The sequence below is a fragment of the Varanus komodoensis genome, unplaced genomic scaffold (genome assembly GCF_004798865.1).
Source record: "Varanus komodoensis strain SLA01 unplaced genomic scaffold, ASM479886v1 scaffold28, whole genome shotgun sequence".
Taxonomy (NCBI): domain Eukaryota; kingdom Metazoa; phylum Chordata; class Lepidosauria; order Squamata; family Varanidae; genus Varanus; species Varanus komodoensis.
In genome coordinates, this window is record NW_025335727.1 from 1,758,172 (window position 1) to 1,770,553 (window position 12,382).

General features: G+C 45.7%; 1 protein-coding gene across 2 annotated transcripts in view; it reads right to left on the reverse strand.

Moving 5' to 3' along the window:
- Positions 1 to 8,830: 8,830 nt before the first annotated feature.
- Positions 8,831 to 12,382, reverse strand: part of SENP5 (SUMO specific peptidase 5) — a 41,593-nt gene continuing 38,041 nt past the window's right edge. For both annotated transcript variants that reach the window (XM_044434420.1, XM_044434421.1), the window contains 2 exons: positions 9,792 to 9,842; positions 8,831 to 9,673 (listed from right to left, as the gene is read on the reverse strand). In XM_044434420.1, the coding sequence (XP_044290355.1) occupies positions 9,563 to 9,673; positions 9,792 to 9,842 (162 nt within the window). In that variant the 3' untranslated portion in view covers positions 8,831 to 9,562. The remainder of the gene's footprint in view (positions 9,674 to 9,791; positions 9,843 to 12,382) is intronic.

The following is a 12,382-nucleotide window of genomic DNA, read 5'->3' on the forward strand; positions in this document are numbered from 1 at the left end:
GCAGGCGATCACAATGTAAGTAAATATGCCTAATGATTAAAGAGGAAAGGAGAGAAAAGCTGCTCTGAAATTCTGTATCATCAGGTGAGGTATACATTCATGAAGTATTTTTACTGAGCCACAGGGGGTCAACTTAATACCTTCCCCAACTAGGTGCCCTCCAGGTGTTTCAGACTATACCTCCCACTAGCTAGGCTGGCTGAGGCTAATGGCAACCGAAGTTCCAAACATCTGGAAGGCACCACGTTGGGCAAAATTCATTTAGAGATCTCTCAGGCATCTCTCCCCCACATTCTCCCAACACTTCCGAGGTGAAATGAACCTTTGTGCTCATGCTTTGATGTGTCACTCCAAAAAATAATGTTGAATATCAATAGCTTATTAACGCATGCCACCTTATAACTGGAAAAGCAGTGACAGCTTTCCTTGAGGGAGGGACAAAATGTTGCATATGGGATTGATTGATTGATTTAAAACTTTTATATCCTGTCCACTACTGAAGTCTCAGGACAATCTTAGAATAAATAGGGTGGGACACAGCATCCAAATTAATTGCTATACAATAAAACCCCACATTAAAATCATACTCAAACCTTAGAATACTGGGAAAATAAAAAGGTTTTGACCTGGGCTGAAAGGAATAATGTGTTGGCACCAAGCAAACCTCTCTGGGGAGCGTGTTCCATAAATGGAGCACCACCACAGAGAAGGCCCTTCTCTGGGTAGCCACGCTCCTAATCTCCTTCAGGGAGGGCTCCCAAAGAAAGACCTCTGGCCTCTGACAGGGGGAGAGCAGGTATATAAGGAAGGAGACATTCCTTCAGATATCCAGGTATGTTGTTGTTTCCTACTGGGCAATCCACTCAGCTCGGTAATTTTATCCCACATCAGCTGTGCATTATTATCAAATGTATGTGCATCGTCCTATGAGCCAGAAACTTTTCCTTTTTAAAAATATGACATAATTAAAAATACAGAGTTAAGAACATAAGAATCATACCAGACCAGAGTAAGGGTCCATCTAGTCCAGCACCCTTCAGCCCATGTTCCACAGCAACTAGCCATTTTACATTTCCAGGGTATCACAAACAATAAAAAGCCCAATTTATTCCATACAGAGACTGAAAGAATGACTCAAACAGAGAAAAAAATGCCACAGAGTGTTTGGGGGGGGGGGTTGGAAGTAGTTAATAACGCTAGGAGCAGAACTCTGGAATACTTCTCCCCACCCCAAAAATCAAGTCCGACTTTGTATATTTAAGACAAAGGCCTGTTTGGCGGATTTGACAGATGGCAAGAGGCTTTCAGAAAGAGGCTTGCATATTTCAGGTTTCCTGAGTGAACATACCGCTTGCTAATATGACAGGTTACAAACATCAGAAGACTTTGCTGTTAATTAGCCATTTGACAAATACCACATCCCAGAATCATAAATACCTTTCTGTGGCACTTGGGTGACCTCTGGTGGCCAAACAATGCTTCTCTCCTCCCCACCTTGCTTCTCACACCACGGTTTTTTGGGGGGAAAGCATTAGAATGAATTAAGCGAGAACAGTTTTCAAACTGGAAGGCCAGAAGGCATCCTGGATCCAATGCTTAAGAAGAGTGATATGCAGGATGAGAGTCCACAAGGACGTCTGTGATTCCAGGTACCTTCTGAGGTGCCACGCAGGGTGGAAATTTCCCTCCCACGAGCTTGAGAATGGCATCTCCCGGGTCCAATGGGTTGCTTTTCTGCACACTCGGTCACACTAGGACATGTAATCTCTGGTTACAGGACACCCTTCTAGCCCCCAGGGACTACCTAGCCCCAGGTGGTGCAAGTACACCTCTGTCATGCAAGTTCTGGTCTTCTCTGAGGGGAAAGGGAGAAAGCAGGCAAAGAGAAGGTAAAAGGTACAAAGCAACCATCACGGGCCCAAGTGACCGTGGAAAGGATGGGGCAAGAAACAGCATTGCTTCCCCAGCGTTTCAGCGTACACGTGGCTGCTTCTCACCCATACTTTGGACCAACTGGTGATCCCAGAAGACACAGCTGCAGGGTAAACCTTTGCACACCAATACCCTTTGCTCAAAAGGCAACAGCAAGAACAAAGCGAGAAGACGAATGATCCCTTGATGTGTTCGTTACATTCTGTGATTGCTTTATTGCAGCGGCATAAGATGCTCTTTAAATCTACTGCCTTTTTTGGGAGCAAAGTATCCGAGAGAAGGCCTCACCAAGAATGCTGAGCTTCCTTTACCGAAATGGCAAAGCTGTACACACACCACTCTCAAGAGAGAAATCTAGACATTTTACTGCCTGGAGCAAAGAGCAAGTTGGGTTCTCCCCGCCCTCCCAACACACACATGCAAGCAGACACACGCTTTACTCTCCCATCCTTCTGTAGCTCTTCGGGAGCTGGAACGGTATTTTGTCACACTTCTCTAAAATCTTAAAAATGTAAGAGCTGTACTGGATCAGACCAAAGTCTGCCTGCAGCCGTGTCCTCTATCCCAGGCTCCCCCAGCCTTGTGCCTTCAGGAAACCCAGAACTCCCAGTCAACGGCCCTGCTGGATGGGAATTCTGGGAGTTGTGGTCCAAATGCCTCTGAAGGCCACCTGGCTGGGGAAGGCTGCTCTGTCCCATGGTGGCCAACCAGAAGCAGGATGTGAGAGTCAGGGACCACTTCCACTGTTGCTCCCAGTGACTGGAAAGCACAGACATGGCTCCTCTGATCCCGAAAGTAGGATAGAGCCATTGTAACTGGTAGCGAGAGCCTTATCCTTGCAAAGCCAACTGAACTGATGAACAACACGTGACATCTTGTTGAAGTGAATTCCATCATTTCATTAAGACATGCTGCTTGTTCTCTGTCCTGAATCTCCCACCCAGCAGTTGTGTGGGGTGATCCTGGGTCATTCCCAGAATGAAGCGGCAGGACCATCCTCTTCAGCAGCTGGTAGACAGAAGCGCACCTGTGACGCTGGAGGCAATACGGAGCCCTCATGGCCAATGAAGACAAAGAAGATGAGGAAATGCCATTACTGGCCATCAGAAGACTCCCCAGCAGGCTAGCAACTCTAGAAATGGGGAACATTATGGTGGTCGAGGGTTGTCTGCCCGGACTTTGCAAGAGCTGAGCTGAGCTAAGCTGAGCTGTGAAGGACAGAACACATAGGGAATCATAGTGTTGGCGAGAGCCAGAGATGACTTGCCAGCAAGTGACATGTCTGAGCTGGTCTAACAGGAACATACTGTAAGTCAGTTGTCTACAAGCATGTACACCCACGGATACACATGGCCTTGCACACTGCGTGGAGAGAGGCGCATCACATGGAAATGTCTACCTCGCATGGAACTCCTCAGCGGGAAAGGGTGCATTTCAGTCTGGAAGCCGCATCCCACTTTCCTGGAAGAGACGTGCAACCGAGTTGGAGAATGGAGCTGAGCCACAGCAGTCCAGATGTTGGACATTCATGAACCAAATCAGACTTTATTTGAACAGAATTGCCACAACTCAAAATGATCTACAAATCCAATATATCTATTAAAAAAAACAGTAGCATGGTGGCGGTTATGAAACAAGGCCCACTAGAAGGAAAACAAGATGCGACTGCATTGTGTCCCAGTGGGTATGTACACTTGTGGGCCTGTTACTTTTTCAGTCAAAATGCTGTTTAATTCCACCAACCCCCTTGGAAAATAGGTAAGAACTTTATTCCCACTGCACCTGCAACTCTCAGATTATTTGGTCAGCTTGACCTGAAGAAAGAGATGTCATTTGTTAAAGTTATTTCCCCTTTCAGGTCTTGCCTTCTTTCCTTTTATATGTAAAACAGTATTTGCATTTGTTTTACTCCTATTTTTAAAAAAGTACTTTTCTTTTACATCTTTCTGAGATTAATCACAAGGATGCAAACCCACATACATACTGAGAACTCAAAACAACTGACAGTACATTTGTTCTATTTTTAAAAAGTCATAAGTCAGAGGCCCAATTTCTGTATAAACTGCAGGCCTGCGGATCTCGTATGGCAACCTGCCCAGGCCTGCAAAGCACAAGAGCAGCACTGGAGGGGAGTATTTAAGTATCTAGCAGACAGCAGTATGTGGCCAGTGGAAGGTATTCTGTCTGGCCCACAAGCTGTAGAAACCCTACTCAACTGGCTGGCAAACAAATATCATTCTTCCCTTTTTAGCCATGTTGTCCAACTCTCTAGAAGAGTACCCATCAGTTGTCTTTTTAACAGTGCTTTTAATTTTTTTGTTGTCAAGCCATGTTTTAAGATTTTCATTTGCCCCCATGGTTTGCTGGAGATGCCAGGTATTAATTGAATCAAATGACATTAAATACGAGTATACTGCTTCAGAAGGATAACACGATCACATCAAATAGATATAGAAAAGGGCACCAGAAACTTCCTAGAGGTTGAAACAAGCGTCAGGCTGCATTCTTTTCTTGCTTACCTCCGGCTCCTTGTTTACCTCTGGCTCGAACGGCAGTGGTGAGAAATGGCAGCAGATGCCACGACATGCATGCTTCCTGATGCACTGCAAATCGAGCAAGCAATGAAGGGGACGGGGAGCAAGAGCAACTGTTGACAATGGCAGTGCGCAACTCGAGTCACTGAAGGAGGGGATCCATGGAGGGTGCCTTGAGCAAGCTCACGCCAAAACTTGCAGTCGGCACCAGATACTTGGAAACTTGGACCCGACTGGCCACACCAAAAGATGCAGGATGCCAATTAAGGGATGGATTTTAAGTACTAGAAGCATAAAATGCTGGATTATGAACTTCGGCCTACTCCAAGAAAGAACGATTGTGGAAAGACGAAGCAGACCTGGTCTCAGTGAAGACCTGGATACATTCACTGGTTGTTGATCTTTATCATTAACAGCATTCTCTCCTGCTCTTTGGCACTTCCATCAGTTCAGAAGTCTTGTCATTTCAGATGGACCCACAAACTCATGCAAATTCTCTGCATCCTTACAAATTGAAACCATCTGAATAGATGCTCACTACACAATCCTCAATTTACAGAACGCAAAAATAGCAGCACTTTTGAGGTCCTGAAGTGCTCTCTTGCCTCTTGGAGTTTGAGTTAGGAGAATTTAGAATCAAATTGTCAAGAGATGTGATAGCGAGATATTGCAGTGGTGGGGCAGTCTAACTTCTAACAAGAACTGCAACCCATCCATTCTGTGTCTTTGCTTCTCTTAAGACCAGCAAGACATCCCCACATGCTGATAAAAGGACACAGAAGACTGACAGATGGGCACTAGTTTCCTTGTGCAGAATTTGGAAGGTTAGAAGTTAATGGCAACAGTTTGCTCTGCAGATGATAGAAACTAACCCGCTTGAGCGATTGCAGAGGCACTGTGCAGGGAAATTCTAACTCTTTAGCCAACTTACGGAAACTCACCCATGATTTCCCCTGTGTGCAGCTGTCCAAATTGCTCTGATGGATGAAAAAGAGGTAAGCAATGTAGTGCTACCCTGACCTATTGGAAAAGATGGACCAGATGGCTCAAGTTCAGTAATGTGTTAAGAGGATGCTGCAAAGCAAAGCTCCAAGCTCAAACTTCAAGGACAAGCCTGTGCAGCTTACGGAAAGAGTTACATGAATGCCACAACTCCCTACAAGTATAAAATGTGAGACAGAGTGCCTGCATGTGGCTCCCAGAGAATTCCAGCATTTGATGCCTTTAAAATCAAGTTTCTAAACCTCATGGGTGCAACAATGTTTCAAGGTATCTAAGCAATACCTGAATAAATCCCAAACATCCATGAAGATTGAAATGGTCCAAAGAGTGCAGTACTTCTTGATTTGCACAATTTATATCATCTATACTGGATGAATCATCTATATAGTTTCAGTTGCAACTATCCAAACCTCCTTCAGTTGCCTCTGACAAAGAAACCCTGTATTTCTCTCCAATTAAACAAATTCAAGGCCCTTTAGATTGCTGATGCCACAGACAACCTGTAATCCATTACCTATTCAAACAGAATCAAGTATGGAGAAGCCTCAGATGCTGTATCCGAGTAATTGCTACAGACCAACAGGCAAGAGAATGGCCAGTAGGCCAGAACAAATGCTTATTTTTCTGGGACAGCTTGGAGACCAACAGATGCTTCCATATATAATTCATTGTTCTAACCCTGAATCTTTCAGTCCCATTGCAGAGATATGTGCAGAATTACGTGCTCAAAAGAGTGATTTTCTGGGAAAATGTGGGGATGCAGGCTCCTCAGTTGGTTTGCAGCTCTTACTCAAAATGTGAAACTTTGGGAAAATGCATGTACGAGCATCTCTCCATGTGCTTCTCATTTTAACTGGGGAGAGAAAGCCTCAGGCCTCCAGAGTCTGGGAAACATCGCTCTATCCAGCCTTCCCCATCCAGTCGTATGGGACTGCAGTTCCCATAATTCCCTGGCAGCATGGCTATTTCTCAGTGTAGAATTTGGACTGCCTGGGAGAAAGATTTTGTTTTCTTTTTAAAGCAGGGTGGGACAGTGCATAGCATGCTGGGTGACACAAATTCAAATCCACACGCAACTGTAATGCCCACTGGGTAACTTTTAGATATCCTCAGCGATACACTGTAAGGACAAACTTGGAGGAAGGGAGTAATTTTAGGGGGGAAGTAGCTTACTTATAAATATGCAAGCTTCCCATGTGCAGATGAGTTCTTGCTGACTTCGAGTGGAAAAAGCAAGAAAAAACAATAGTTCTACTCCAACTTCAGGGGTTTTTTCCCCCTCTCCAGACTACATGGACTATAGTAACACAAATTCATGCGATGACATGCAGGGCCAAGATTCTTCTAGACTGTTCCTTACAAAATCCATTAATCTTCAGCACAATCAAATGCAACTCGTCTTTTACTGCTGATCGTCATTATATATACATAGCAATTACTGTTTCTGGCAAAGCCTTGAGTTGCCTCTTCATGATTTTGTATTTCAATCATCTGGTTTTTCAGCACTCACCCTCTGTAAGAAATATTTCACAAGTGCACACAATTTCTCCTCCAAGACTGGCTTAAAACACAAAAAACAAAGAAACAATGAATGCAACGAAGACAAGAGTGTTACTGGTCCAAGGCTTGCATGATGAATTGCTAGAAGGCAGCATCGGCAAGAAACCTTTCCTACTTTGCCAGAGGTGTGGAAGCCACATGTGCTTAAACAGCCTGTTCAGCAGGTAACAAGTAAAGCTAAAAAATGAGATAGGCATTACCATAAGCTTGTAAAATATTTTTGCAGGAACTTATCTAATGGAATCTTGTGTGTCTGTAGGACATTGCATATTGTTAGCAATTATATTTGCATAAAATGCTGGGAAACAGCAGTTCTGTATTTGCCTGCCCAGAAGTAAACACCATGGAATTTAGAGGTGGTCCCAAGCGAATGGAGATAGGAGTGCAGCTTAAATTCTACTATTTTCCACTGAAACCAAAGCAGAGACAGTATGTGCGAGTTATGCAGAGGTGTTGTAGCCATTCTGAATATGGCGGAGCCACCTGTTCAGCTTGACAGAACATGCATTGCAGTCAAACGAAGCAGTGCTATGACCATTAAACAACTAAGGGGCCACCACAGCAGTGCAGCCAAGCTTCATTCCGTCTCTGAATTCCCTTTATATACATATATTATAAAAGGGGAATTCGGGAGTTCTAAGCCAAATATGACCAGGCAAAGCAATTTGAATGCCAGTGCTCTCACTGTGCCAATGTGACTCTTTCCAGATATCTTTGATCACATCTCCCATCATCCCTGACCCCTGGCTAAGGGCTGATGGGAGTTGCAGACTAAAACATCTGGAAGGAGCCTGGTCTGGGAAGGCTGCTATAGGAGCTGCCAGGATACGGAATATATCACTCTCCTGCAGACTCCTAAAAGCATCAGTCACCATACCTGATCAGTCAGAGATGGGCAGAGGCCTGTCCTCCCCTGCAGAGGAAGGCAGGATGCACTCCAACGGAGCAAAGCTCAGGGAACCCAGGTTCCATTTGGATGCCAGGAAGCACTTCCTGACAGTCAGGACCCCGAGGGTGTGGAATGGGCTTCCCCGGGAGGTGGCTGAGGCCCCACTGGTGAGGGTGTTCAAGGATAGGCTGGACATGCACATGGTGGGCAAGTCGTGAGCAGAGCCGGCTGGAGCCAGGGGTCAGATTAGATGGCCCAGGAGGCCCCTGATGACTTGCTCTGTTTCTCTGTTACCAACTTTCTGTCCAAGTTTGGTCTGGAGGTTTCACAACTGAGATGACCACAGGTGTGCCAGATAAAGCAACTGTGCTGTTTGGCAGCTAAGTCAGCATCCCAGAAATCCAGCTTCTTAACACAGAATGCAGAACCAAGTTACCAGATCTTACCATTCTTATTCCTCACCATATCCCTCTTCTGTGCTCATTAGCAATACAGTATCTGCCAACCCTCTCGAAGGACCTAACTCTAAGGCCCATTTTTCCTAGAACATCTGAACAGAAGATCATGCATTCCAATCATGCAAGGGAACTTTAACCATATTTGCAAGAGTTGTTTCAAGAATACAGAATTGCCGCTGGGAGAAGTGGTCAAATTTGTTCTAAGCTTGGTGACAAGCAGGCCATGGAGAAAGCGAAGAGTTGGCAAAACCAAATGTACGATGCTCTGCACATCCAACCAAAAATGCTGCACCTGGGCACTGACTGGCAACACACAAGCATAAAAGGAAGAAAAGGGGGCCAGAGGAAGCAGAAGAAGGCAGAGGGTCTCCGGTGGACCTGGATGGCCTACGAATCACGCGGAGAACAGGACTACAAGAAGTTTCCAGAGCAAACCTATGAGCAACACCACCAAATCAAATGAGCATCTCCATGTTTTATTAGCACTAAAGAGTCTCTTGTACAAGGGATTGCTTCTGAATTGTAGGAAGATGGCAATCTAGTAGCTTTTAAAAAAAAATGCAACAACCGACTCGAATGGATTTCCACAAACTAAATATACTGGGCAGTTTCCAACACATCTTTCTTCCAAATTTAATGGGACCTGGGAACAAAAGAGCAGGGAGGAAGAACTAGTCTGGTTTTCAGAAAAAGGGCTTCTAGCTTCTCTCATTATGGCATTGGGTTTCTTTGTACATTCAAAACATTATTGCATCAGAAAAAAATGGATCATGCACATTTTATGTTTTCAGACAAAAAGTTTAACCTGTATTATTCTTGTCATTTCTAGCTACGGTTCAAAGGTGCACCAATTCTACAGTTTTATACTTCTCTCTTTTAGTCGCATGCTTTGCCTATGCACATGCGTTAGATAATAAATATTAAATACAGGAAAGAACATTAGAAAAAAAAAACAACTGACATCGGGAATATTTTGTGGCAGGTCCATGGGATAAGGAGCATGTCAGAAAAAAGTTTGAGGTAATTATGTTGGCCACACCGCTCCACCAAGACTTGTTTGAAATTCACGGAAGTTTTTCAGAAAATTCAAGTACACAAATACCAGCTGGGGCTCTTCAAAAATGCCAAAAGCAGTAGCTCTTCTTCGTCTTCCTCCTCCTCCTCCTCTTCCTCCTCCCCCGTTTGTATTAGTCTATTAGCCGGCATTCACAGAGCTCCTTGTAAATCCTTTTTCGCACTCTAGGCATGTCTTCCTGGGAGAACTGAAAAGGCTGGTCTAAGGCGAGGCACTTGCAGTACTGTGGGAAAATATGGAGAGAGCGAGGGAGTAAGTCTTAGGAAACAGCACGAGAAAATATAGCAAGCAGATTCTAAAAAGGAAGAGAGTCAGCTTCTTTTTCTAAGTTGCGTCCTTACCTGGAGCACAAATACTCCACAGTCACTGTCATTTTTCTGTTGTGGAATGCACTAGAAGGAATTAAACAGAACACAGTTTAACACAGGCATACACTGGAAATGCTTGCCTGGGCAGAGGCGGGGAGATCCGCTTTCTGTCATTCCTCATTTCCGCAAACCACACCCAGCATGGGGATGCCAGTGCCTCAGAGGACAAATGCTGGAGAAGAGCCACCAACTGACGCCCTCCCGAGTCGCTAGGGCAGGGCAACAGCGGAGGTGTCCCCAGCCAGGTGCCCTGCAGGTGCTCTGGATCACAGCTCCCAGGAATTCTGACCACTGGCCATGCTAGCTGGGACTGATAGGAGTCAGAGTGTGAAGCAACTGGAGGGGGCCATGCTGGGGAAGGTCAACCCAGAGCCATGCCGACACCATTCACCCACAGCTCAGGGATGAAGGGGCATGGTCCAGTCTTGGTTCTCTTGTTAAAAGTTTCTCAGGTTGCCAGTGATGTGAATTTCCCTGCTTGGGCCCTGGGACCCCTGGGCATAAGTGCGCCCCCCACCCCCGAATACAACTCCTGGCAATTTGGTCAGGATCACGAGCCCTGTTTGTTCCTCTCCAGAGCAGGATCCCTGACAGCCCACCACACAGCTGCTTGGCTTGCTCCAAGAGGCCCGATTCTGCCGGGAAGCAAGGTGAGCATGCCCTACGTCCCAGTTTCCCAGCAGAATCACGACTTTTCCAGCATTCCTGCCGGCAGCAAGGAGTGGTGCGGCCCTTGCCGGGTTCTGGAGTGGCCGATGCAGCCCACCCAACCCTCTGCACTTGCCCACTCAAGTGCTGAAGCCTGGACAGCTGCTGCCAGTCAGACCAGAGAATACCCTGACAGACGATTCAGAAACCATTTGGCTTGCTCTACTACTGCAACTGGTTTAAGGTTGTGAAGTCGATGTTCTATTTCAGTGGTGGGTGGAAGGTAGGCACTCAGTCCGAGCATCCCTAATCAGGCAGGGGCTTCTGGGAGTTGAAATCCGAAACATCATGAGATCTATCTTTATTCTATTTTATTTGGTATGTTATACATCATGGCTATAATTTCTGTTTGTGAACAATCCAGAGAACTTGGGCAGTACAAAAGATTTTGAATCACAGCTCTACCATGCAGAGATTTACAAAGGGTTCCGACACCCACCTTCCCCTGCAAGCAGCATTTGTGTGAAGCCTGTTCAAGAGATAACCTCTTAGAAGAGACTTAATGCATTTCCCAGGTGATCTGGCAGTAATCAACAAGGGTACCCAAAAGCTGCTTTTCTAGATGACCTATCTGGGTTCTCACTGCTCAATTCCCATCTAGAGGAACAGTCCTAGGAAAAATGTGGGGCGAGAACAGCCCAAACGTTTGTTTGTTTATTTCCACACATGTTTATAGGCCACCTATAACTGCCGAGGCCTTCCTAGGCGGCTGCTTATGAAAGGCACAGGTGTGGTGGTCCTGCTCCTGGGATAGCAGAGGAATGCAGAGGGGTGGTCACGGAGCGGCCACTGCAGACTAGGGCCTTGGGGTGAAGTGCGCACCCACCTCTGGACTAGAGATCCAGTCACCATTTCCAAGGCAAAACATTTTAAATTTCACTTGGAAAGTGGAGAGCGAAGCTGTTTAACAAAGAACAGACTGCAGCAGGATTAAGCAGCTCATTTTCGAGGAAACTGTTCCTCTGAAGTCACCCGAGCTGAAAACCATCATGACAGACTGGGTCAAGTCACACAGCATACCGCAAGGGCTCTGTATTCAAAGGGCTGCTCAGATCCTTGTTTGAATGAGGCCAAGTAATTTAACACAAATACATATTTTATAACAGGACACAAATTACATCTCCCAACCGAATACCAGATTTTTAATGACCTCGGCAGGATAGTTTCTTCTCAATTATTTAAAGTAAATATTTGAAGACGGCTATCTGCTTTGCACAAGAACGATTTATTTTGCGCCCACACAGAAGTGCATGCACGCACACGAGCCAAACGTGCCAGCTCAGAAAATGTGTTTCTCGGTGGTGTCGCAAGGAATACAGATTGCTGCTGCTCACTGCCTTATCAGATTCAGAAAGCCACAAAGGCATCCAAAGGGGTAGTTCCTTTGGCTTGCTAGCCAATCATTCCTATGATAGCAACTGTTGTTTACTAGGAAGGGCCGGGTGATTCCATTTTGTTCAAGAGACACCATCCCGCTCAGGAAATTACAGGAGCTGCAGGTCTTTCCAGGCTAACATTCTGTTCCCTCAGCAGCCAACTAGATGCACGTACAAAGCTGACAAGCCGGACGTGAGAGGAACAGCCCCTCCCTGCCTCTTTTGCCCCTTAACTGGTACAGAGGAGCCTGCTAGAGTGGAGACGATATATAGCCACCATGACCAGCAGCAGCTACTAGCCTTGTCCCCTCAGCATTTATTGTACCCACCTTTAAAGCCATCCAGATTGCTGGCCATCACTACATCCTGCAGGAATGCATTCCATAGTTTAGCTATGCACCACTATTTATCCATCCCAGCACTCCCACTGTTCGTCTTCATGGTTTCTAGGACTATTAGGGCGAGAGAAACATGACTATC